Raw genomic sequence first — 27,433 nt, forward strand, 5'->3', positions numbered from 1 at the left:
AAACAGATTATAGATATTTATAAATAAATCATATATACATACATATATCTATATAGTATATGTAATAAAAAAAATAAATAAATATAATATTATTAATAAATATAATAGAAAGTATAATAGGATATTAAATAACTGTATCTCAAATGTCATCATTATTCGTGTCCAAATATAATTTCTTCAGAGAATTTTTAAATATTTGTAGCGATTTAGATTGTCTTATGCTTAGCGGTAAGTTGTTCCAAAGTGTTATTGCCTGCACAGTGAAGGACTGCTTATAATATTTACTGCTATAGGTGGGCAGTTTTAGGATGAGGCTTCGTGATGATCGTATACTATACTGATCTCCAAGAAATTCGAATTTCTCCTTCAAATAACGGAGCGGTCGGATTAAACAACACACAGTACAGAAGAGAGAGAGTATGCAAGTTTCGGCGACGGCGTATAGGGAGCCACTTGAGCTTTGAACGAAATTCTGAAACATGGTCATACTTTCGGAGACCGAAAATAAACCGAATAGCTTTTATTAATTATATAATTTAGTTTTTCATTAGACCCAACTCAATTAAAAACTGACAATTAAATTTGATTTACATACTTGTTTATCTTCTTAAAAAGATCAGCTATCCCATTAATTAATTTCACAATATTATCTATTTTTTCTTGCCTCGTGTATGTGTTTTTGGCATCATATTATTATTGAAATAAAACTAGTTTTTAACGGATTTAATCGCGTATATGGTCACGGGCAGACTGACTGACTGACTGACCACGAACACTGCAAAGTGCTCGAAACGTCGGGATGTTAAAATAATTAATATACGCGAATAAATCCGTTAAAAACTAGTTTTATTTCAATGTGTAATAATCGCGAAAATCTAAGACAACATCATATTATTATCCTACCAATAGAAGCAGGGTTGCTAAATCCAGATCACATTGCGGTGCTGTAACCTCATATATTATAAATAAAGAGGTATCGTAAATCGTACGTCACCACATTTTAAAATGTGGCTAATCAAGCCCTTGCTCACGGGGAATGGGCTTAATATACAACATACGAATGAATGTTTTATCCACCAATTCCACCAATGAGTAGCGAAGTTTTTGTAAATAGTGATATGCTGTGATTTTGCAGGATACGAAGAGAAACTAATAAATGACGATAATACCAAAGTATGTTTATTTAATTAATCTTTATTATATAATTATAAAACGGCGTTAATAACTGGTTTTAATTTATACACATCGACACGGAATCAAAGAAATCATAATCTTACACTAATGTAGAAATTATCGTGACCAGGGCCGGATCTATCATATGGCTTTTCGGGCTTCAGCCCAGGGACCGTGGATTCAAGGGGGCCCCAGCTAAGTCAAGTCAAAGTCAAAAATAGACGATAGTGCGAAAGTATCTATAAATTTATTTAATTAAACAGATCGTATAGTTTGCAGCCCTGCGAGTCCTGCAATTAACCAAACCGATTCAATTAATTTAATTCAAGTCTACGTTCTGATGTGTCTTAGGTGGGCCCCTAAGTAGTGTTAGCCCAGGGCCTCCTAAACTTACGGTCCGGCCCTGATCGTGACCGATTTAAAATCAAAAATGTCCAGCGCCTTAAAATAATAAAGAACAACATACCTCTCTGCAATATCTTGCAGTGATTTTTTATATGGCTCAATGATGAATAAAACTCATGATGCCAACTCTTATTATATATATTCATACTTAAAAGATAAAAAATGTTGTACATATAACAGGTGAATGATACCATACACTAACAGCTCTTGAACACATAGCACGTTTACCTAAGTTTATGTTGTAAAAAGGTTATTTGCATATTTTGGATGTTTCTATTGAACAAATTTCACTTTTTTACAACTCAAAATATGTAAAATCCTTTAAAATATTCCACAAACTATTCGGCAATTGTAAGCACTATTGTTTCAATGTATAAAATAAAGATCTTACCGCATATCACAGATTCTTTTCCTGCAGGGAAGATAATAGGATAAAAAAAAAAAGAATTTTATGACTTTTGTTGTTACTAAGAAAATAAAACAATGTCTTAATTAATTATTATTGACTCATCATTGAAGGTATATAAAACTACAACTACTTTTATTGCGATTCGAATTTACTGGATATCAAGATTTTAAAATAACAACTAACTAGCGTACTTATGTAAGTTCAAATAGCTTCCTATAATTATATAGAAACAACCTAATGTAAATACAAGAAACCTTGAAGTATAGTCCATTCCACTAGTAGAACTCCTAGGAAACCAAATACTTGCACTCCATTGGTCAATGTGCACGGCTAGAGATTAATTGGACGAATCCGATATGTAAGACAATCCTATGAAATTATTTGGCTGATGAAGGTCACGCATATTAACCAATGAGCGCACAATTACGATTTTCTTTGGGAGTTCGTTTCGTGGATTGGACTATAGCTAAGTTAGAAGTCCTGTGAATACATTTTTGCCAAGGCGAGTTTTTACTGAATATATGATTTATATCCGAATAGACCTTATATGTAGAAGTGTGTCTAGAAAAGAAGACAACTAAAAACTACCGAGATGTTTATGCAATAGATATAAGTCATAATACTCAGGTAGCTTTATGTTAGAATTTAAAGCTGATACACTCGAAACTTTGTCTGTTTGATGCAATATTAAAAAATGTGACATTTGAAATAGACATGGTCAGAGACATTCATGAGATCAGTATGTCGCCAATTTCAACGGCGAAGTATTTACAATATAAATATAATTACAATTAACAGTACCTATAAAGGCCGTTTCATTTTATGTCGACACCCTAAAAATCGATTACATTTTGTACATTATTTAATGAAACGGTCCCTTTTCACTATATAACACTTTATTCAGAGTCTTCAGCGTCACTTGTTATATTATTTAGCTGATCAATCAATTCCTTGCGAAGATCTTCCGTCGCTTTAGAAAACGATTTCAATATTTCTCTTTTCTTTGCCATATTTTTATTCCTAAGAAACAAACTTTCTTCTTCTAAGTTATTACTAGTTTCTTTTAATTTAGTAATTACATTATTCTGAAAGTCAAAAGTATATTTATAATTGTTAATAATTATTTTAAAATGAATAATTTCATTCATCATACGGTTTTTCATACAAATACTTTGTCAGGGTTAGCTCTATGAATATGTCGTCTACAACTCTGCCACGCTACTCATATTAGATGTAAATATTTACCTTATCCGTAAGGTCGTGCATAAGAAATTCATAAAGAGCGGTGCTTGGAGAATCCACATTTTTTATTGATTTTATATTTTTCAACAACTCACGTTTATGCTGAAAGCCTTTTTGAGTCAACACCTATAAAATTATAACTTAAATTACACACGTTATGAAAATATGATTTACTTTAAATCACTAAAAGCAGTTCAAATAAAATTATGGATTGTTAATTTATGTTACATTAAAAATGGTACACTATTTATTTTTCGTATTTTAATTAATTTCCTGATCCCGTTCTTATGTTTTCGATTATCGCAATTTTAATCTAGTGAAAAGAATGATAACATTCCGAAAGTTACGAGGCTTATATAATATATTATAGTTTTGCCAGTGCCTGCCATGTATTGCCATAAAATATAATAAATCAAGCAGTATGTTTGTTCATCTAGATCAATATGGTTTGGTTTGTACCAATATGAGTTAGTCGGTTAGGTTAGTTAGGTTAGGTTAGTCAATTAGACCCATGTAACTGTTTGAATTGACGTCCTAGCTAACCCAGTATACTTAATTTTATAAGGAAAAAAGATTTGTAATTATGCTTCATTCTCATTCAGGCACTGTTTAGTGGTTTATTATTTTTTAAGATGTGATGGCTTATTTCTAGTCTATAATATATTATTATTATTCCTCCTCTATAAATAAAGATTAAATTCTTTAAATAAGCCCTTACAAATTGGTTGCTAATTATAATAGCTTCAATTAGCATTACCCCTTAAATTATAGGGAATTTTAAAAATGTTTGAACATATTTACATAAATAATATATGCTTATTTTTAGACTCACGTAGTCTGGAGTTAAGTTTTTTGCCTCTAATTTGTTCTTGATGTTGCTATCAGGTAAGGACTCAAGCGCATGCCACTCTAAATGAATATGCCTCGGTATATAAATTTTTCTAGACATCACCCTGAAACAGAGCAATTTGTCAATAGAAACATAATGATGTTATTGTCGTTATTGTCCATTGACCAATAAGATGGTAAATATTATACTTACTGAGTTATTTTATGAAACGCTTCGTCTTCGTTATAGAAATCGGTGTATTTAAACCCGGGAAATTCAAAACTCAATCTATTTTCAGAATTCCGCCTGCCAGGGATCCAACCTAGATTCTCTATATTCTTACAAACAATCCAAACATTTTTACATGTATTATCTTTAGTGCAAAGGTTACTAGTGCTGTCGTCTTCGTCATCCGAAATAACATAGCACTGAGTTCCTGTATTTACTACGAATTTTTCAAGAAATTCTTCTAAGTCCATATCACTTCCATCAGTAGAATTTTGTTTGTTAGTTTTCTGTTGGTTACATAATAATTGATTTTCAAAAGATCTTTTGTTAATCTCTTCTGGTTTTAATATAAACATACCCCCCTCTAACTTTCTTCTTTGTATCTCATTCTTAGGTGTTTTTGCTTGATGTGCATTTTCTTGTACGGGTTTTTGATTTTGTAACATTATTCCTTTTCCCACCTGTTCTCCATGCTGAACAACACCTTGACGCAATAGTAAAGGTGAATTTAACAAAGGTGCATTTGAACTATTAGTATCTTTATTTATTAACATATTCTTTTTAACAAGAAAAGCGTTTTTGTATTTTAATGTATCTTTATTATGTACAGGTACCTGTTTTAACAAACCATTCGGTGCAAGTTGGAAAAAACCATTTGCCTTTCGTATTCTTATGGGTTTAACTACTTTCCCTACCACCCCTTTATTAGTGTTTTGCATGGAACCAGTTGAGGTTGTACTTTTATCGGAAACTACTTGATACTCGTTTGTACCATCTTTTGAGCTAGATTCTATGTCTAAGCTAAGCATATTATTACTGTCTGCATTATTTGATGGCATATACTTTAAAGGATTATCTATAACATTTAAGTTATCAATTTTATTAGTAGTTATCCATCTACCTCTTGTGCAATTAGTTTTTCTTACATCATGTATATTTCTTATAGTTTCTATACCTAATGCCTCATCTTTTTCATACGGACCGATAAAAACATAATTTTCTGTATCACTTGGTATGGCATAAATACCAAAACTTGGATTGTTTTGAGGATAACTGCAATTTTGTGATGAAAGTTTAACCGTTTTACCTGATACCTTTGCAACATTTATTGCTTTCATAATACTTTCATACTTGACAAAAAATCCTCTTTTGTAAAATCGAATTTCTGTAAAATCATTTTCTACCGTCATTACAAACCATTTAGATTGTTCCGGAGTATTTTCGGATGTCTGATTAAAAACATTTTCCAATGAACAATTCAATTCATCTGCAGAGCTATCCGTGATTACCGGCATAAATTCTAAATCAGAACTGCATTCACTTTGAGACTTTGGTCGTTGTGAAATAGTTGTCTCTATCTCATTTTCTTCTGTTACGTTACTTCTATTATTTACTTTTGTAACCGAACCAACCAACTCCCAACAATGTGATAGTCCGCATAAAATACAAAAATTATCTTTTAGATCGGTTGCATTTGTAAGTAAGTTTTTTACCGTTATGGGGTATTTATCAAGGTCGGATAAAGCAATGTCATTTATATTAATACAATTATCAAACAAAGAATTTTTTATATTTACTGCCATGAAAATGCGATAAGGTTGTTGTTTTGATATGAGAAAGTAATTTTTTTTTCCCCGATATCTATCTAATATGAAGTCCCATGGATATAAGGCCATTGTACCCAGTCTTGGTGGATGCAAAGAATGTTTAATTGGACCTTGATTACTTCGTTCTTTATATTGCTTATAGTTTGATTCGAGCCACGTGACAAGCTTTGTACTTGATAATTTTTTAACGTCCTTATACTCTAATGGAATTTGTTCAATAACATTATTCAATAAATCATTTGAGGTTGAGTCGATAACATCAGAGGTATTAACATTTTGCGTAGAAATATTTTCTTGAGAATCTTCTTTATTAATTAAGCTTGCCAATTTCTTGCGTAAGGTTTTGTCATTTCGCTCCATTTCCAATATTTTTTTATTAGTAGTATGGTAGTATTCCTCACAATGTTTTCTACCCCTATAAGGCAGAGTTCTAACACATTTAACACTTTCAAAGTAGTCAAAAGAATCTAATGATGACTCATTACTATCATAAATAGAACGTTTCCTATTTGCTTTGTTATCTAAGGATAGTTCTTGCCGAGTTAGATCAATATTTATAACCACTTTTTTAATTTTTTCAGGAATTTTAATATTTGTATTCACAGGTTCATCGACTCCCGGATAAAAACTTTTTGTAAATTTACCCTTACAAAAACATTTATACAAGTTGTGGACCATACACCAAGGCTCAACGTTATTAAGTTTAAGATTTGTGCAAAGAACCGACAAGGTTTTTTTCGTATTATCTTTCGTTTTTAAGCGCATGTTACTAAAAAACTCAGCATACTTTTTTGAAGTTTTCCAATTTCTTTTTTGTGATTTCAACAATATACTTTTGTCATCAGTTACTATTACAGTTTGATGAAATTTTTGTTCTTCTTTCGCTAATGTTTGTCCCAATTTTTGGTCTAAATTCACTAACCCCGGCAATATATCGGTACAATCATTATCAAATGAATCCGAAAGTCTATAATTCGAATAGTCACATTTACATTGAAACATACATTCAAATCGTCCACAATGTATTTTCAAGCCGTAGGAATAATTTAATGAATCACAAATACACCCTAAAGTACAATGAGCATTGGAACACACATTTTTAGCATTTAATTCTGATGTATCTGAAATTCTGATAACAGTAACATCAAGCCTACCTAGCTCACCATATTTTCGTTTCCCCTTTTCCTTGAGGTGATTTGTATTAGAACTGCTGTTTGTTATTATTTCTTCTCGTGTTTCGTCTTCTCCAAAAAACATTTCATCTTGATTTAAGCTAATTTCGACAGCATCAATTATATTATCTACGACACTAATCACTTCCGATAGTATAACTGAATCATCTTCGGTTGTTTGTATTGGAACTCTTTGTACTTTTTCAAGGTGTATAATATCACTATCGTTACGCATAAGTATTCTATGTTGAAAACATTTGTAATCTAAATCAAACGTAACATTACAGCTATCTTTTAATTGAACTGGAATTCCCTTTTCATTTTTTCCCAAAACTGTAACTGCAAAATCTGCCCATTTTGGACTAATTACTCCGTTAGAATTTAACAAAAAGGTATTTTGAAGAAATGTATTGATAACTGGAGCCAAAGGTTTACCATAAGACGGTTGTAGGTCAAGACCAGGCTTCGGTAATGTGACTAATTCCATGTCACCAAACTGATATTTTTGGTAGGAAGTATCTAGACTTTTTTTCTTTGTCAATGGCCCTGGCTTAAATTTAACATTTAACGAATTTTGAAGCAATGCTTTTTTTTTCTTTAAATTATTTCGTCTGTATGTTGAATTATTTACAGAAAGTTCCTTGATTTTACCAATGTCATGCTTATATATAAACTTGCAATTCCCACCTTTACTGCCATTTATTTGAATATATTTCCCATTAAAACGAACATATTGATGAGCAAATTTTTGTTCCTCTGGGTTAATATTTATAAGCATTTGCCAAGCCGATCGTGAAATAGGAGAACTTGATTTTAACATATTTTTAGCTGTTTCTTTTGTTTCTTCGTCTTTTGACGAACCAAGTCTAATTTTACGTAACAACACATTTTTCTGTTTTTCTAACTCATCTGGCAAATAACTATTAACATCCGATTCAAAAATCTTTCGAATATCTTGTACAGTTTTAACTTTCGTTCCATTATTTTTCTTTGGTACATAATATTTGTCAATTTTATGTATAAAATTCAAATCGCTAACTTTTTCTAGTTTATCTACTATAGGCGTGGCAGGAACAATATTCAATATTTCTTGCAAATTGTTTTTAATATGATTCTGTGTTCTTATTATCGTCGATGAGAAAACTTTTTTTTCGACATCCATTTCAAAAAGACGATACTGAAAAAATAGTTTATTTATATTTTTGCATATTGTATAAATTAAAACCAAACATACTTTAATGAGCTTCGATTATGTTTACTTAATAGTTAGTCTGTTCCAAAATAAGTGTGAAAAAAGTTTAAATGTTAGTTAAAGGATCAGGCAACAAGTTATGACAAAAAAATGTGATTTTCATTTAGCAGGTTTGGTCGCTGATAATAGCAATACCACCCACGCCAAAAAGCAATTCTCTGTTTCAAAAAAAATATATATAACCATTATAATCTATAAATGGGTATGGTTTGTAATAATTGGTCAATCAGTAGCAGCTTCTCTAGGCTTGCGTAAAAAATCCATAAACGCTACAGAAGGTTGCATTAAAAAAGAAATGTAAGACGAAGTAGACGTAGGATTGAATGGTTGGTGTCTGTGTCAATTTTATTTTACTTTCACGTTTTATCTTTTGCCACACTAATAATTTGACTGAGGTAGATAACTATTAAACGGAATTTGAAAAGCAGATAAAATTTATGAATATAGCAATGAAACCAAATTTGAGCAACGTGGTGGAATAACCTCTTAAACTTCCTCATAAGTGGAGAGCAGGTCTTAATCCAGCATTTACGGACTGTCACTTATTTTACTAAAATATTTTTTAATAAGATGTAACTACGTAAAGAAATACATAATATTTAGTCACGTATCTAAAACGTGAGTCAATAAATTTTAATTTCATAACCGATTAAAATAAACAACACACGTCAAATATTAATATGGCGACATCCAAGCTATTTTTTTTAGGTTATTTTACGTTTAACTCAATAATGTGAATTTAAATCAATACAACACAAATGCGCTAGTTGGAAAAATACTCACGATTATACCGATAAAAGTATAAAAGTTTTACATAATTTAGTAGCCCGGATAAGTTTATCAGGCAAAATCAACATCGATTTAAATTTTTGGCAAAATGGCCGTCTAGTTACCTAAAAAGTGATTCAATTTTTTTTATCCTTTCTAAAGTTAATTTTTTTACAAAATTGTTGTATATTTTTTTAAAAACTAATTTTATTTCATAAACCCGTAATTAATATCGTAAACTTAAATTATTCTAAAAAAGTAACCTTAAACTTAGAGGTTGTTACTCGTTTAATCAGCAGTGCTGCCAGCTTAAAAAAAATGGTAGGAAATTAGGTATCATATTTATTCATTAAAATCTACTAAGCAATACACTATGACTTCCATTTAATTATTGACCATTAAGGAACAACCATTTCATGTATTTAATTTAAAAAAGAAGGATCGCTTAACATTATAGTAATAAAATTCTTCGTAGCCAAAATAGCAAATACTAAACTTGTCTCCCAACTTTAAGGTACATAAACCTCTCTGAATTAAAAATGGATTATACGCGGATTAAATAAAAAATCTTTATTAACCGTTTACAAAATGTTATTACTATACATGTTAAACAACACAAAAAGCAGTTGCACGTACCTCGCAGCTTTTTTTTGAATATTTGTGTTCAGATTTCTGTTAGAGAAACATCACGTGATCAATTGTTAAGATGGCCGCTTACATATTTAAGCCCACAGCCACGTAAAACCAATCAGTTTAAATCTCTGCATTCAATGAGACATAATACACATTTTATTAACTATATTGGTATTAAAATTAAAATTTATGTATTACTTAATATATTTCAATTATAATTATAATTTAAATTGTTGTATTATAAATTATTCTTCGATTTATCCTTTATCACAGATAACATTTATTTTAGTGGCCATAGATTTTATTTTCTTTTCAATGACAGATTAAAAACAAAGAGAATATTTCTTTCGAATACTTTAAACTTATAAATGTAGTTACTGACATAGAAAATTATTAATTATTACAGATAAATTAATAAAAGTCGATTTTTCGAATGGTAATTTAAAATATGTATAATATACTTTTCGAATTATTTAGAGAAAAAGAAAAAGACTTTCTTGTTCTTTTCTTGGTGACTTGCTATTTTTGTGTATTATTCAACCTCTTCCATGTAAAGGTTAAAAATTAAAAAAAGAAAAATGTTTGTAAATCATCATTTCATAATTGCATTTTATTCATGAATAAATATATGAATAAAATGCAATTATGAAATGATGATAATGATAATAGATGATATATGGATTATAAAAAATAATAATTAAATACAAATTGAAGAGGTATGATACACTATAAATTTATACTCAATAATTGTACCTTTAAATAAAAAAAAATGTGCGCGATGAATTCGAGCACGTTTGGTTTAGTCACTTCAGATTAATTTTTATTTTTGTTATTTACGACTTACTAAAAATAATGTATGATTTCAGTAAATGTTATGAAATATCATTAGATTGCCTTATTTGGTATTCAATACAATATAAACTGTAAGTAATATTATTTTAAATCCAGATGTTTTGTAAAATGTCGCTATCTTAAACCAGTGTTGTTAGGTTTTAAAAATAAATTTGATAGTTACAGAAATTAAACCAATTGTAAGAAATATATTGTGCACATGTTTAATTTTTTTGTATTATACAAATTATTTAATAATTAGGAAAATATAACATAATGTATTAGTATGAACTGCAGCTTGTTAATTAATCAAAAAAAAAATGTTACTTACAAAAACAATCAACAAATATTAATTAATACTATAGCTTACCCTAAGATGTTACAATGATATAACTAAAGATGATTTAAAAGAGATTATTATTAATTTTGACAAAATTGCTACCGAATTAAATATAATATCGTTCGAGTTGGCCTACGTAAAATAATAAAATATATGACAAAATATATCTTGCATTTGAATATTATTTTTTAATTAACATGAAGGATGAATTTCTCGAATTGAACTTACAAGTTTTAGAATATAGCCAAAAAATACGTTGCCAATCGTAATTTTGGTAAAAAAAAGTTATTACAAGAATTCGCATTTTAAATTAATCTTTTGACCAAAAAAGTGTGAAATTTGGGCATATACATGTCGGCACTTTGAAAAAATAGAAGACGAATGTTTGGATTATTTTGGATTTAGATTTTAATTTTACTATAAATATTCATCAATCAAATTTAATATTCATCAATCATAAATCAAATATTTCTGATACATATTTCTATGATTTTGTTCAATATTTCATTTTTATAAAATTATTTATTTTTGTGTTAGGTTTCAAATTAATATCTATTTTCAACATTCAAGGATGTACTTTTTTAATTAATTAAAGAATTACTAATATTCCTATTTACCCCTCCTTTTAAGTTTTTCCACTTGTTTTAGGTGTCCCCACTCCTACGTCAATAGTCCAAGGGGTCAGGTAGCTAGTATAAGTGTGTTATTATTGTAGTGTAATGTTATATTATTATATTGTGTATCTATGGGGTCAGGATAGGTCCTGCGACTTTTTACATCGCTAGGCGGCCAGTAAACCATTGCGCTACTGACGCTTCATTCTGTATGTGTACTGCAGCCTAAAGTATATTGCCATCGTTAAAAATAACTTTATTCTATGTAAGGAAAAAAATAAATATGACGAGAGAATACTACAAAATATTATTTTTTAAATATAACATCGTTATTTAATGTCGAAAATATGTAGTAGATCATATTTCCAGTATACTATGACTCTATTGGTGATTTAACTTTAGTATGCGTGTGATTACATAGCTGCTCCGTTGAATTAGAGCTTACACTCTAGCAGCTTACATCGCATACTTATACTCTAACGATTAGGAAAATAAATCACCCGGGTCATATTGGATTGAGCTATCTATACCTGCTTTTGAAGTCCTATAAGTAAACTAATGAGTAGATTATTGTATTTATGAACACCATTGTGTCTCAAGATAATTTCAATTATTATTCATTTCAAGGCAGACGAGCAAACCGTGGTCACCTTTTGCACTGATACTAAAATAAATACACCTCAAACACTATATTGAAATGAGCTAAGTAAGTTGCTTGTAATTTTGTAACACTGGAACAGAGTAATGACTAATAAGACGTTTTGAAGTAGAGGAAAATAACGTTCAAAGTTTACGTTACATAAATATCGGATAAGCTAATAAAAGTGTGTTAAAAAGTATGGTTGTTGTGTGAGTTAGGCCCTTAATCAGTCTGAAAAAAGTTAGAGCTGTGCAGACACCGATAGGCAATCGCTAAAAATATTAGCGTCAAAGTTGTGATTTTCTTGTGCAAGACATTTGAAATGAAAACAAAACGACACGTTGTAAAAATTAAAAATCCTTTTTTTTTAAAATAACAAATACGGCGCATATAATGAAACAGAACGAAAAATTTTTTTATATTAATCTTTGTGTATAAATATATTATAGATATATTTTTTTTAAAGTTGTAGGTATTTTATAGATTAATTAGTCTCAATAAAACTCCATCCATTCCGAGTACGATTTTTATTACAGTACAATAAACATATACTGTTTGTCAAATCCCAACGAGATTCAAAATTAAATTTCGAAATAAAATTTATTTTCTTCACTTGTTAGTCTATGTTCAAAATTTGCTTATCTTCTAATTTTCGACTCGTTAGACCGCCTAGTATAGTACTGTTAAGGATATCATTTTAACAGAGCGATATTACATTGTAAGCAATAAAAGAAAATACTATAGAACTATACTATAGAAACAAACAAACAATTTCTATCATATTTTAATAAAAATACGAAAGAAATTTCATTGACTAATCTTGAGTCAACTCCTATTGTAGATTATAATGAAGATCAAATCAGATCAATTACAACTTCATATTAATTAAGGAATTACTATTCATATATTAAATAATTAATATAATTAATAATGAATATTCATATATTAAAAAAATACATTTCAAACTGTGAATTAGAATTCAAATTTAATTTAATATTAAATTTAGGGATATTTGAAGAATCTAATTATACTACTATAAAAAAGGATATTGTTTGTCTCTTGGTTCTTCATGTGAACGGTCTCTGAAAGGTGACTTCTCCTGCGTAAAACGAAAAAAATTAGATTAGGAATGAGGGTTTTATGAAATTATAAACAATAATACATGATTCAGTACGAGATCTAAATACATCAATTAACTAAATTCAACAAACATACAACGAAACAATTATTTTATTGTATGTTGCTAGAAAAAATAATAAAGAGACTGTTACCCTTTTGTGATATTTTTCGTAATGATGATCTTCTTGAGAACCGTTTTGATGACTGCTTATCTTGGCAACAGCTGTAATAAATTATAGCCGGATTATAAAAAGCTTATACATACACTATTTTCATAAACACAGATCTTGAAAAAAAAAACAATTATTGCTTCTGACGTCTCATACCTTTTTGTTCGTCACGACGTCTCTTTTGTTCTAAAATAGTTGAATCTTCGGCTCGATCCTAGATAATAAAATACACACATTAAATTCCAAATACTTAAATAATAATATATTTTAACGATGCGTAAAGTAGTTCTTAATATCCAAGTTTTTAGTCGATATTAGAATTTTAGTGCTGGTTTCTAATGCTTATTTTTATAGTTATGTTGATGTTTCCACCACTTATAGGTACGAGTATACAGGGGTGAATTTCTCAATAGGCCGAGTAGGCCGGAACCACTTGGGCGACAAAATGGCAAAATGTTGATTTTTAAAGTATATGAACATTTACGCTTACTTAAACGTTTTAATTAGTCAAAAATGTACCTGTAGCATCTTGCAATCAAATTTTTTACCCGTATGGAATTACCGATAATTGTTTAAAAAAGTAGGCATTTGAAAGACAAACTATCAAATGCGCCCCTGCTAGTATGAATAAGAACACTTTTGTCTGCCTTACTCGCCAGTGTGATTCATTATTATTCACATAACGCCATAAGAGTGTCGTAGAATCCATGATATCAAAATAAATATTGAAGATATTCTAATACACTAACTCAATCATTTTCATCCCCAAATAGTATAAAAAATATAAATTTCTAAATAATTTACTTAACAAATAATAAGTAGTGTCCTTAGTTTAAAAATAATGTTGTTAGGTTCATTGACTCACCCGCTTTCGACTCATCTTACGCTCTTTCCTTTCATCCCCTCTTAGTTTAGCCTTTCTCTTTTCCTTCTCTGGTGACCGCTCTTCTATTTCTTTGCTACCCTGCTCATTCAGAAATCGTATATTAATTTTGAATTAAATCTATTAAGATAACTACATTAACTTCTTTTTTCTATAGAAATGAAATAGAATATTTACAAAAAGGTGAAACCGAGGCAAAAGGCACATTTAATTAAGGCAACAATAGAAATAGTGTTGACGTTTTCTTTACACTGTAGTTTTCCCAGTTTTGATTTATTTTTATTTTAAAGTTGATCCATTCACGGTTTTTGTAAAAGGTAGTTTCGTTTCTCTTAACTTGCAATTTCATGCAGCACGTGACGAAAGCTTCTTCTTCCTATGAACATTAATAATGCATATTCTCTTCTTCACTGATGGCGATGAATGATCGTGTCTATGGTGCAGACGAGACTAAAATATATGTTTTGTAATGATGCAGTTGCCTCCTTCCTTTCAATTAACTTGATGAGATTATTTATTAGTTAACATTTTGTTGATGTTTCGTCTGATAACTAATACAGCGACTATTAATCATTCTGATGTTTATTTAATATGTTTCCATACTTTAAAATCTTGATATATATGTGAGGTCCAATAAGTTGTTCTTGTAGATGTATTTATCAAATTATTAGTTAGAGTTATATAAATGCAAATAAGTTCAGTCCTCTATGAACATTGTTTCACTGTTTTCTTCTCTTCAAAATATTTACACCTCAAGTTTGTTTATTTTCTTATTTCAATTTATAATTGCAACCTTAACGCAATGTACCTTTTGATCCAGTCATATATTCGTTTTAAAGAACAATAAAACCTTACCGGTGCTCGACTGCGGACTGGACTGGGCTGACGGAACTTACGACACGAATTTTTGATCCTTTTGTTTTATTTTGATTAAAAAGATATTTAATTCACATTAATTTTATATCATTGGTTATCCTTTCTTCAAAAAAATTGAACTCCAACTGTTATTTTCAGCATAATCCTGAGATCGTCTGCTCAATATTAAATAGCGCAGGGTATTTTAAATATAGTTTGGAGGCTTTCATTTCAAACTTCATTACTCATTTTGGTTGTGGTGTGTCCTGAGATCGTACATTGGACTTTGCGTGAAACTTTTCTTCATTTAGACATAAATAATTGAATCCATTAAAATTAAAGTAAACATTCACATGCAAAATTTACAATATACGTTAATATTGTACATAATGGTTTACGGTTCCCATATTGATATTATTTCCCTTCAATTCTTTGTCCGAAATCTTCTTTGCTTCTTATAGTAGGGTCTTCAGTTGTATTTGTTATTGTTGATGAGAAGTATCTTGAGTTTTTGTTATTTGATTAATAGATGAAGTCCATATTTATTTTAGGACAAAATTTATTTAACTATTATTATTTTAAACTGCACATTTACAATTTAAGCACTGAAGTCTTAGAGTTTTTTCACAGAGCGTCTTATAGTGTTCACATCTTGTACACAAGTATGATTTAGCAGAGGAGATTTTCATGTCTCGTGCAGCCCAACCGTCAGTCCGGCGCTAGAGCGATGCAAGGCCGATTTATTATAACGTTACTCACCTTGCCATTGCCGCTGCTTTCAACTTTACGACGTTTCACATCTGAAATACATGTAAAAACAATTAAGGAACTGTAGCTCTGAATAGTATTCTACCAAGAAATTTAATCCTAGGCCAAATCTTATCCTATAGGGAATGTCTGATGATCTCCGATTGCTCTATCCGATGAATAAACGTAAAAAGGATCTCTCTCCTGTCTCTCTTTCTTTAACAAACTACTCCTCCCAATATCTCCGATTTTAATAGATAAAAAAGATTAAAATTTATACCTCTCCATACTGATTTTTCTGAGTTGAAAATTGAATTTGAATAGCAAATAAAAATATTCTAGTTTTCACGTAACTTAGCCAATAAAAAAGAAAGGAAAACCATAAATCTCCACGGAAAACTGAATAGTATGAAATCGTCTCAATATTAGAAGTAATAATTGTAAAATACTACACTAATACATAAAAATGGACTGGATATATTATATTTGTAGAATACAATACAAAAGAGAAAAAAAATGTTCTTACCTCGATCTATGTCATCGGGTGGATGACGATGATCATGAGGCGGTGAAACGGACTCCAAATAACGTTCCTCCTGAAATGTTAGTTGTATATTAGTAACACAATTCTTAAATATAAGTTTTAATTACATGTAGAAATATTGTGTCACAAAAACTCACTCTGTGTGATCTGTCTCTTGGAGATCTGTCTTTGCTTCGTATCTCCTCTTTGTTTCTTTCCTTCAAAGACCTACGAACCAGTTTATTGTTACAACACACGTTTTACATATTTATAAAAAGCCATTAAAGTCATTCGTCGTCTTATACTTTACTTACGATCTTGATTCACGTTTGGATTCCTTCTCTCGGTCTGAATCGTCGCGACGTCTGTCACTCGTCCTCGTCTCCTTCTTTTCGACGTCTGTCGAGGAAGATACCATCGATATTATAAATTCTTTAAAATTAAAATATCGCGCGTAGTAATTATTTTCTATATTTTAGAGAAATTAAGAAAGACAAAAAAGATTGTTTCTAAATAACTATACATATTTGCATTTTGTTATAATAATATAATAACTGTCACGTGATTATATCGAAGTATAGAACTTTTGTTAACGATTGTACTTAGCGGTAGAGCTTTTTGCAAGCCTGCCTGAGTAGGTACCACCTATTTACAGATATTTTACTGCCAAAATCAATACTTAGTATTGTTCTATACCAAGTGCAAAGCTGATTTAGTCAGTGTAACAACAGGCAAAAAGGATATAAAATGTTAGTTCCCATTGGTGGCGCATTGACGGTGTAAGGAATGGTAAATATTTCTTACAGAGCCAATATAGACACTGCCCAAAGAGGTAGTGGTGACCGCTTATCATTAGATGGCCTATTTATATACTATAACAAAAAATAATTTGTATGACCCTAAATTATGTCGACGACGATAAACGGACCTTCCGTTTATCGTTCACGTCTCGGGGGAAGTTTTTGACCCAGCTGTAGGAAATTTAATTCAGGCCATTAAATTCTGTCAATTCCTACATAACCATAAGCCTAGTTTAATAGTAAATTATGGGGTTAAAAATACTGGGCACACAAAAATCGAACTCAAGCCCAAATATTCTTAAATAAAAACCCCACCTTGAAACTATAGCAAGTTTACCCACATATAAGATCACTAGAATGGTTATAGTTAAAGGGATGCCGGATCCAATCGTTCCCAGTAAAATAAGTATGTAATAATGCCAATTTTTTGGAATTGCTTGCCAATATTTTCATTGATATTCTCAGTACATACAAGCAGTTCCACGTTACCAATGACTTAAATCAACTGTAAAAATATCTTCCACAATGGCCTCTTCAACGGAACAGCACCTGGATGCAAATGCCCCACTTTGCGAATGACTTAAATCAACTGTTAAATATCCTTCACAATGACCGTCTTAATGGAACAGCGTCTCAATGCAAATGCGTCGGACCTACGAAGCCTGAATTCCTCTCTCCCTTAATGCTATGTATAAACCCACTACTATTTTCATATCTAAAAATTAGTTCCGGTTACCGGTTTCAGATTCCGGCTTTCTCTGGAGGGATCACAGAAGTGATGGATATGCAGCGAATACCATCATGCTCCGGCATTCTAATCCCTTATACTTAATTCCCATAATTCCTTTCAGCCATCATAATAATACTATAGTACCAAAGACTATTTCGTTTCCTTTTATCTTTGTGCGGTCTCTATTCTAACCCTTTACTGTCTTTTAAGTTACATTTCCTATTACCTTTCAAGACTTGTTCTTGTTATGGAGGATTTTTATACCCACCATACATAAAATAAATGGGAACCCATCTCTGTGATAGATTTACTTCGTTGTTGGCGGACATCGATGATCGTGTAAATTTCTGCTTTCTTAATTATGGTTCGCCAACTCGTAGTTTATTCAAACCAGAATCCTTAATCTGCTATAAACTTGTCCCTATCATCTCTATCCCTATTCTCAAAAGCCCATCCACATGCAGTAGCAGTGCCCTATCCTTCATTCTCTATTTAACAGATTTATTACATCCATCAACTCAATCCTAAAATATAGACTTAAAAATACTAACAACTCAGCTAATGCTAACTCTGTTACTGCCTTGTTGGACTGAATTTGTGAGTAATAAAAATTGTCCATAACATTTTGTCCAAATTCTTATGTCTACCCAAATCACCGAAAAAAAATAATACAAGATTTTGCTATTTCCTTCTTGTGTAGTCCTTGTAGTGTAAGGTCTAACTGAAGTCTATGTTGTAAAAAATGTCTACGACTTTAGATACTTTCATCAAATTATAGATGCCAAAATTAAACGATTCTTTTCCGAAAAGAAGAAATAGGATTGGAACAATTTCTGTTAATCTTTTACTTTTTTTCTATGGACAAATCTTAAAAAAAAATGATTTACGCAAATCTTGTCCTTTGTCTCAACCAGGATAGCTTACAACTTTTACTCTAAGATTTTGTCTCTAATGAAATGGATAGGCCATTAACATTTTGAGAAATACATACAGCTCAGGGGAAGGTACCTACTCTTTGATTTGCTGATTTTGTGAATCAATCAATAGTTTTGAAAGTTTATTTTGTTTGACTTCCGAAGCCCTATTCTTTTGAACATTTTTTATGTAGATTATGTAGTAGTTATTGAGATTACGATTAATTTAAAAAATAAATATATTTTAAATGATGACACAGACCTGCGGGCTGCATTTCGTCGTCCCGCAGCTTGGGCGCGTCGTCCCGCGTCGCGCCGCCCGCGCCCCCCGCGCCGCCTGCCCCCGCCGCACCCGCCGCGCCCGCCGCGCCCGTCGCGCTCACCTGCAAGTTGACGATCTGCGTCCACATAGAGTTCACAGTTGATAGTGAGCCACACACACACACACGTGAAAACGAATTATTGGAATCGATGAAATTGCTAAAAAAAATCGATCGTAATACGACGAAATTATATTCGATTGTTTATTTAGCACATTTTAAAATATATTTAATTTATTCTGGATTTTTTTCAATAGTTAATCATTTATCGAGATTTTAGGAAGAGAATTTAATAAATAAATATGAATAAATAATACAAATCATATTAGTAATTGGTAAATTTAATGGTATCGGGACCCACCTGGTGAAAGTCACTCTCTTTCATCATAGGAACTTTGTTTCGTAACTGGCCGCTGTAACCGGTTGCAAGAACATATAAGTCCTGTCTCTGCGTTTTCTCTTCTTCTTTAACCTATATTGTAAAATATATTTTAACGCTACTGTGATTAATGTATGTTATATCAGAAAGTTACAATCAGAGCTGTTTTCTTACCTTCTCGACCTTCTTCTCTATGATCTGCGCGAGCTTGGCGAGCACGGGGAAGTGTGGCAGGATGCGGATAAGTACGATGAGCGCGTTGCGGATTTGCACGTAGTCGCCCGAGTCCAGGCAGACCACCATGGCCTTCGTAATCTTGTAATGCCATTTGTGACACACGTGCCTAACGCAAGAATCAATGCTTACAGTAAGTCATACAATTATAATATGCATGAAAAATGGCAGGGAACATTAAATCTAATTTGTTTTTATAATCTTTACTCCTACTGTATATAATATAATTTCCAAGGTTGCCAATGCGTGATCAGTATAAGGAACGGTTTTTGTTTCTATCAATATACACCGACCTGTAGTTCTCGTATCCGACGTGGTCATTGGCCTCGGTGAACTGATTGGAGACACGATACTTGGTGACGAAGCCGGGATAGTGCGCGCACTCGCTGTGGAAGGCGGCGCAGTCGGCGTGCCAGCGCATGGCCGTGCGCAGCACGCGGCACAGGAACTGCCCGTAGCGCGCCGCCTCGCCCTCCGTGCACGACATCACGGAGTACGTGATGTCGCAGAACAGCCTGTCGTAGCACAGCAACGTGGAGAAGTTGGGCGTCTTGAGCGCGTGCACGGTGTGCACGAACTCGGCGCAGTACAGCGCGTCGGGCGCCGTGAACACGCAGCGCGGGAACAGGCACAGCTGCATGAGGCGCGTCACGGTCTCGTTCTTGGCGGACTTGGCGGCGCGCGCGGGGAACCAGCCGCTGCACTCGCGCTGCAGGCGCGCGCGCACGCGCGACACGTGCTCCTCCTGGCGCCGCCGCTCCTCCTGCCGATCCAGCTTATTAGTTAGTATACGCAGAATGCTTTCGGTTACATGCTTCCTTTGTGAGAGGTCGTGGTACATATGTTTAATCAATTCCAAGTCAATCAAGTGTGTAAGCAAGTAGAGGAGGCACATAGATGTTCTGAATACCAATACTTGAAATTTTAATAAAGAATTAATAAATAAATAAAAATTAAAAGAACACAAACAAATTAATGGGTCTTGTATTTGGAAAATTCTGTTTAACTAAAAATAAAAGACTTGATTTAAACTTTCCCCACCCGACTTAGCGCTACGATACCGTAATATTCATTCCGCGTGGTCGGACAGATACTAGGCCAATCTTTTTATACACCTAAATAGATTTTTTAAGACATAACCTTAAACACAATGTTTTATTTCACCTGTAGTTTATCAATGAGCGTGTTGAAGCGTTCCTGCTCCTTCTTTCCTTTTGTTCCCTGCGATGTGTCTTTGGCAGCATTCGAGGCTGCAGTTTTCAAACGTTCTATTTCTCTTTCATAACTCTCTACTGGAACTCGAAGGTCATACATTGATAGAGACCTAGAAGAATAATAATTGTTTATATTCTAATACAATAAAATATATATTTCCAAATTAAAGAACACGAATTATTAAAAAGTGGGTAAAGTTACAAACTTACCAAAAAGTAACATAAAATTCAGGCGATATATCTTCCCATACTTTATTAGGCAATAAAGGTGTTATTGAAGTCACAACTGGCTCCAAGGCCTCCCTGGATGCAATGTTATATCTTTCTATACTTTTTTCCATTGATTCACTTTTACTATCTGAACTTTTTCTAAATGCTTCTGCTTTTGCTGCAATTTTCTGAGCTAATACTGGGCGATGTAGGAAGAATGCCACATCAGCATCAACATGATAATCTCGTAACAATTCCTAAAACAGTTAATGAAAAATGAAAAAAAATTACATGTTTTAAAAGTATATTTGAATAGTATTTTGATTGCACTTCATGTAGATTGCAAAGGGAAATCATAAAAATAATAATAAAGTGTGATTATGTATAATATTTTTTAAAGAGAAAATACTGAATGGCTCAGAACATATTTCTTTTTTGATTTAAGCATCACGCGCCAAACGTTTCATAGGCTTGTTTAGTCACAACGCCATTCAATCGTTTCATGAGATTTGCAGCGCGCATTTTGTGTGCAAGCATTTTAATAAAACAACTATTCGTACACTACTATTTGACGTATCTATAGGACATATTTTAATTTAACAACTATAAAAAAGTTTAAGCAACCTGGGAATACAATGCAATAAATCATCAACTGAGCGCAAAATAGCACATCCTTTTGCACTCAGTTGATTCATACGGCATCTTAATGTTGTCCGCGTCATAGACTGACAGTTCGTCAAGGTAGCATACTCGAGAGTAATTCTGGTTTCTTTGAGGAGGAAATGTGCCAATGCGTTTTTTCAGCGATATAAATAGCCAGTGAAGCCGTACTATAATGTAAAGCTTAAAATCGAATCTGAGACTGTTAAATTAGAGGGGTTGCTTCCGGTGAGTGACCACCATAATATACCAAAATTATTTTACCTGAAGGGGAGGAAGTCTAGCCGCATACTCGTCAGGTGCATGCGAGGAGGCCAAAAAGGTACCCAATTGGACTAGTGCATCTTGACACTGGTCTGCAAGACGGCCCACTACTTTTAGTTGTGAGCCTGGTGGCTCACCAGAACTGGGGCTGTCTTCTGCATATTCTACAATATAAAACAAAGTTTATTGAAAACGTAATTATTAAAAATATGTAATGCATAAACAATTATTTTTTAATAGATTCACCTTTCCAAACACAGCAGTGCCTTTGTTGTGCAGATAAGATACAAAGAGCAATGTCAAGGTTATTTCCAACCACGGCCTCCTTTAATCTAGCAGATGATCGCCTAGTATTTCTAACTTGTGAAAAATACCCCGCCTTAAAAAAAAAGAATGTTTTATTATACGAACCAATATAGAGAATCAATCAATTGAATATTGTTTTAATATATTTACCTCTCCTTTTAATAGTTCTCCACCGGCCATGGCATCCAGCTGTTCAGGTGTAATTTCCTCTGCAGCTTCTATACCTGCCATCTTTTGTACTATCTCTTTAAGAATCAGTAGATCATGACTGCATCAGAAAAGAGATGAACTCACTAAATAATATGTATCTCGACACAGCATACATGGAAAAATATAATTGTGTTGAAATGTCACCTTTGTTGCGCTTTCAAGCGATTCGCAACGAACTGCAGCAGAGCAGTGAGCTCGATGTTGTGCTTCTTGAAGGCGGCGGCGGCGAAAGCAGCGAGAGCCTGCAGCGCTGGCGGGTGCGCCGCGCCCACCGTGCCGCGCCGAGCCGCCAGCGCCTCCACCAGGCAGTAGCCCAGCACATCCAGTGACAGCGACGTCAGATACTTCAGCGACTCCACCACGGGCCCGATCAGGTTGTCGTACGTTTGGATCTGTCAGTGTTGAGTAGCTACTGTTTAGTGGCAAAATGGTCACGCAAACTTAACTGTTCTTCTAAATTGAAGGGGAATTAATATTTTTTTTTTAACATTTGATTCTTTTTTTACATTTTGAAATAAATACCTGCAAAAGCATGTAATCGAAGAGGAAAGCGGATGCCGCATGCGACAGTTTCCCAATGAGACGACCCTGAGGTTTAATATTTTCCTTAGAAACTCGTTTCATAATGTGCTTGATACGTTGTAAAGAGTTACCGCGAACGCGCATCAAAGACGGAATTTTCTCACCGGCCTCATTCTTCCAGCGAGCATATAGACAATATCTACAAAACAAAAATACTTAAAACATTCCAATGAGCTTTAATATATGCAAAGATTGACTTTTTCTCTACAATTAGTTCATACAACAAAAACTATCTTATTACCTGCATTGGTACGGGTATAACTTCAGCAAAGTGTAAACTTCTTCAGCCATGCAACAGTTACCTTCCATTAAGGTTAGTGCTGGAAGTATGGCAGTATCTAATACCGTTAATGCTTCATGATGCAGTGGGTCTTCTACTAATGTTCGTGCAGTTCGTAGAATACGAATTATCTAATAAAACAGATAAATGTGATAAACAGACAGATAAAAAATTAATCTAATTAAAATTGTAAACATGACTTTTAAAAAAAATTTACTTACTTTATACATTAAAATAGGATCATAATGAAGAGATGGTCCAAGCAGTACAAGTGCTGGTATAACCGTTTCTTTCATATCTTCAAAATTCTTGCAAGGTGTTGGTGCAAGGCTTGATAATAGTGGTGGGATTGGTTTGCCTATAATTTTTGGAGCGATACGGCAATGCCTAAAAGAATAAAAGAATTTAAAAAGAAGCCTATGTTTTGTGTGAAATAAATGTGGCTTATATCTTACTTTCTATAAAGAGGTTCAACTAAAGCATGTAGCATATTACAAAGGGCTACAGCTGGGCGTTGTGCAACACTTGTAGTTGGTAGTCGAGCTGATAGTGCTGCAAACTCTTTCCAAGCCGTAACATTCAAAAGGGCTTCACAGAGCACTAGTTTTTGATTGTTCCAGTATTCCTGTAACAAAAGCTTAACTTAAGGTACCTCCACAAGATAAAATAGTAAATTTATTATGAATCTTAGGGCTGATTGTACAAACTTTGAATAACCGAACAAATACTTAACTAGCAAATTAACTTATCTGACTGTTAATAGGACAAAATTGTAAGACTATGAAGGTATCAAAATGTACCCAAAAGAAGTCTGCAATAGCATCAAAAGTTTCTAATATTACTTTGGAAAAGAAGAATTAACCTCAACCTAAATGACAATGGATCTAGTTATATCTATCATCTGACCATCAAATATGTAGATAGATTTAATCCTCAGTAAGAGGTGTGATGGACCAAGTACAGCCTATCTGATGATTGAAAAATGCTATGCTTTTTATCTAAATATTTATCTTGATTACTAAAAATCAATAGAACATGGTGAGCAGGACAACATCTATGGAGTTTTATTTGTATATTCTAATATGTATTAGATGGACATTAAATATGTTTATGTAGAAAAAAAAAGCATATAAACATCTTACTTGGGGATCAGCTTTTTCTTCAATAAATTCAGCTGGTGCATTACTTTGAGGTCCTTTAGTAGAAACAATATTTAATTTCCGGATATAATCTTGAATTGCTTTTAATTCCTTGTCAGCTTCTTTGGCCATTAGTGTGTCGTCTGGACGTAACTATAGTGAACATTATTATTAGGTATTTTTTTATAAGTCATTACAGTTGTATTTCATTAAGAATAACATACAAGACTAATTACATATTTCAAAGTATTTAATATGAGTAAATTTTTTAAGAAGTATTATAATTTTGTGTTCTTTATTGTTGCTGCTTTTCTCTGTCTACCACTATAAAACAGCATTAAGGTTTCATTCTCAAGATCAACCTGAGTGATAGACCAACTTTTAAAGAAATAAGATTTGGTTTAATTTAAGTATGAGATATTTTCTTTTTTTTTAATCTGTATTGTTGATACATGTAATTATGGTTCATTCAATCAGCGGGTTTGCAGTGTAGTAATTTTCTTTCAATTTTTAGGAACAAAAACATTTATATGACAATAACAAACATCTTGAGCTCCAATAGAGAAAAACTTCTTTATAGTATGTGTAAATATATTAGTGTCATCAGAATTCATCCTTTACTTCTTTTTGAACCATATTATATACTTGGGATTTTGTGACAACTTGCCTGACTGGTTAATAAGGAGAACTTGAGAATGCTTGCTCTATTGAATATGCAATAGCTACCATGTAAGTAGTTGAGGTGCTTATGTTCTGTGCTCATTAAAAGATTTGGCCTATGCATCGTGGAGAGTGAATAAATATGTTGCAAACACCAATCTGAATAAGTATTATAAATAAGCATATAGAAAAATATTAGTTTCAAATCAACATACCCATGGATAAATGTCATCTAATGATATAACTTCATGTTGTAAAAGTAAAGCTATCACAGTCATTAGTGCAGGTGGTTCCTTATAACTTTCTAAGACTTCCATGTTACCTAATTTAAAACCTAATACTTCTGAAATTACTTGGGGATCCCCCATGTAGTTCTTAATCAGTGAAATAAATAATTTATCTAAGTTCGGCCGTGCCTCAAAAGATTCTAAAATAATGTCAAGGACTCTGTTAGGATCCAAGTTGAAGCAACCTGAAATAATATTATTTTTCTTATATAATTTTATAGGAACCAATCAATAAATGTAAATAACATTGTTTTCAATGCAAATGTAATAAGTGCATATATATGTATGTAATGAAATATTATATATATAAATTGATTTATGGCATTGGTTTTATTTTTCTATAATGTATAATAATAAATTAATACAATATAATTTGAGTACATACCTATAAGAGACTGAATAATTTCAAGTATAGTTTTCCAGTCAGTGTTTTCTGAAATTTCCTGATTCAATTCCACAATAAGCTTAGAATATCCTTCACTTTCTTCTCTAAATAAGTTGAACTTACGTTGCTTATAACTAAATATAAAAAAATAATCCATTAAAATCTTTATTTAACAATAATATTAAGGAAAAAATAATTCAATGATACTTACTACAACTTAGTTTTTATTTTAATAAATTTTGTATAAAAGTTTTTATTTTTCAAGGTACCAACATCTTGTAATGTGTCGATTTCTAAGCGCTCCTTTAATAATTTGTCAGATATAATCGATTCCAACTCTCTTACTAAATAACAAAAGTTACTTCGCTCTTCACTGTGAATATCCATAGATGTTTCGGAGTCAAGTATGCATACTACATCTAATAATATGGATGGTAGGTCTGCATGCGAAACCTAATAAAAACACGATTAGTTGATACTAGCAATTTTAACTGTAGTCATCAAAATTGTAAAAATAAACAAGACTTACAATTATATCTTTCAGCACAGAAATAACAGAGTCCTTTTTCAACAAGCCCCGAAGACCACATGATAACAAATCATAAATGCTTTGAGATAATCCAGATAGTTTTCCGGATTTTGAAAATAAGGGCGTCTTTCCCTCATCTTTTACGTATTGTGTAACTGATTTTATACTGGAATAAAAAAAAAAGCAGTTAATATGGAAGATATACATTGTATATTATAATCATATAGTATATTTAATTAGTAACGAGACAACAATAAAAACAACGTATTGATATTTATTAACTTATTTAAATCACGTAGCTAATTCGATGAAGTTTCCTGTCATGTATATAACAAAGTTAACAGCAGAAACGTAAAGTATTGTTATTTCACGATATACCATTTTATCAAACATTTTTATACATGAAAAAAATCAGCAAAATTTAAGATTTTATTAGCTTTTTATTTAATAAAGGTTACATTAAAATCCACATGTGGTAAAAGGAAAATACACAATAAAGCTTGAAAATCATAAAGCTTACAATTGATCTCGTCCCGATTTTTCCCACGTTTTACAATAATCAGATATGAATTTAGTGGATGCACCCATTTTAAAAAAGGGATTTCTATTTTTTATTCACAACAATTTTTCAAGCATAAGAACAACATAGGTACGCCGCAGCCATGACCAATTCCAAAAAAACAGCACAGATTATGACTGTATTGTAGACTGTTTAGTGACTTGAATGTATTATAGTCTATATAAGTAAACAAGCATATCACAGAGTATATAAGATTGTGTTAAATTGTAGGTATGAGTAGACATGATGGCCTTCACCAAACATCATCATGATTTTTGTTCATGTGTTGAACAAATAATAAAACTGTGAATCTTTTACAAATCAAAGTATT

General features: G+C 32.0%; 2 protein-coding genes across 7 annotated transcripts; both read right to left on the reverse strand.

The window, feature by feature from the left end:
- Positions 1-1,558: 1,558 nt before the first annotated feature.
- On the reverse strand, positions 1,559-9,971 carry LOC125077802. Of its 4 annotated transcripts, XM_047689868.1 has the most exons (6): positions 9,722-9,971; positions 9,349-9,393; positions 4,272-8,242; positions 4,062-4,182; positions 3,233-3,355; positions 1,559-3,072 (listed from the first exon to the last, which is right to left on the reverse strand). In XM_047689868.1, exons 3-6 carry the CDS (start codon positions 8,225-8,227, stop codon positions 2,884-2,886), a joined length of 4,389 nt encoding a protein of 1,462 aa, XP_047545824.1. In that variant the 5' UTR covers positions 8,228-8,242; positions 9,349-9,393; positions 9,722-9,971; the 3' UTR covers positions 1,559-2,883. The 4 variants fall into 4 exon arrangements, with proteins under 4 accessions (XP_047545824.1, XP_047545823.1, XP_047545825.1 ...); XM_047689867.1 differs by lacking the exon at positions 9,349-9,393; XM_047689869.1 differs by lacking the exons at positions 9,349-9,393; positions 9,722-9,971 and adding an exon at positions 9,101-9,189.
- Positions 9,972-12,655: 2,684 nt separating this feature from the next.
- On the reverse strand, positions 12,656-27,240 carry LOC125077557 (THO complex subunit 2). 3 transcript variants are annotated; one of them, XM_047689496.1, is made up of 29 exons: positions 27,064-27,240; positions 26,544-26,709; positions 26,226-26,467; positions 26,015-26,148; positions 25,558-25,814; positions 24,686-24,835; positions 23,999-24,168; positions 23,765-23,930; positions 23,505-23,674; positions 23,204-23,402; positions 22,826-23,073; positions 22,622-22,739; positions 22,412-22,544; positions 22,166-22,329; positions 21,242-21,498; positions 20,982-21,141; positions 20,111-20,580; positions 19,758-19,926; positions 19,566-19,676; positions 19,147-19,267; positions 16,755-16,839; positions 16,599-16,668; positions 16,444-16,513; positions 15,930-15,970; positions 14,298-14,396; positions 13,589-13,646; positions 13,415-13,485; positions 13,193-13,242; positions 12,656-12,815 (listed from the first exon to the last, which is right to left on the reverse strand). In XM_047689496.1, exons 1-29 carry the CDS (start codon positions 27,129-27,131, stop codon positions 12,782-12,784), a joined length of 4,251 nt encoding a protein of 1,416 aa, XP_047545452.1. In that variant the 5' UTR covers positions 27,132-27,240; the 3' UTR covers positions 12,656-12,781. The 3 variants fall into 3 exon arrangements, 2 of the variants coding, with proteins under 2 accessions (XP_047545452.1, XP_047545451.1); XM_047689495.1 differs by having other exon boundaries at positions 19,147-19,282; XR_007120767.1 differs by lacking the exons at positions 12,656-12,815; positions 13,193-13,242; positions 13,415-13,485 and having other exon boundaries at positions 13,610-13,646; positions 15,171-15,970; positions 19,147-19,282.
- Between the last annotated feature and the right edge of the window lie 193 nt (positions 27,241-27,433).

Source organism: Vanessa atalanta, chromosome 4 (assembly GCF_905147765.1).
Source record: "Vanessa atalanta chromosome 4, ilVanAtal1.2, whole genome shotgun sequence".
Classification (NCBI taxonomy): domain Eukaryota; kingdom Metazoa; phylum Arthropoda; class Insecta; order Lepidoptera; family Nymphalidae; genus Vanessa; species Vanessa atalanta.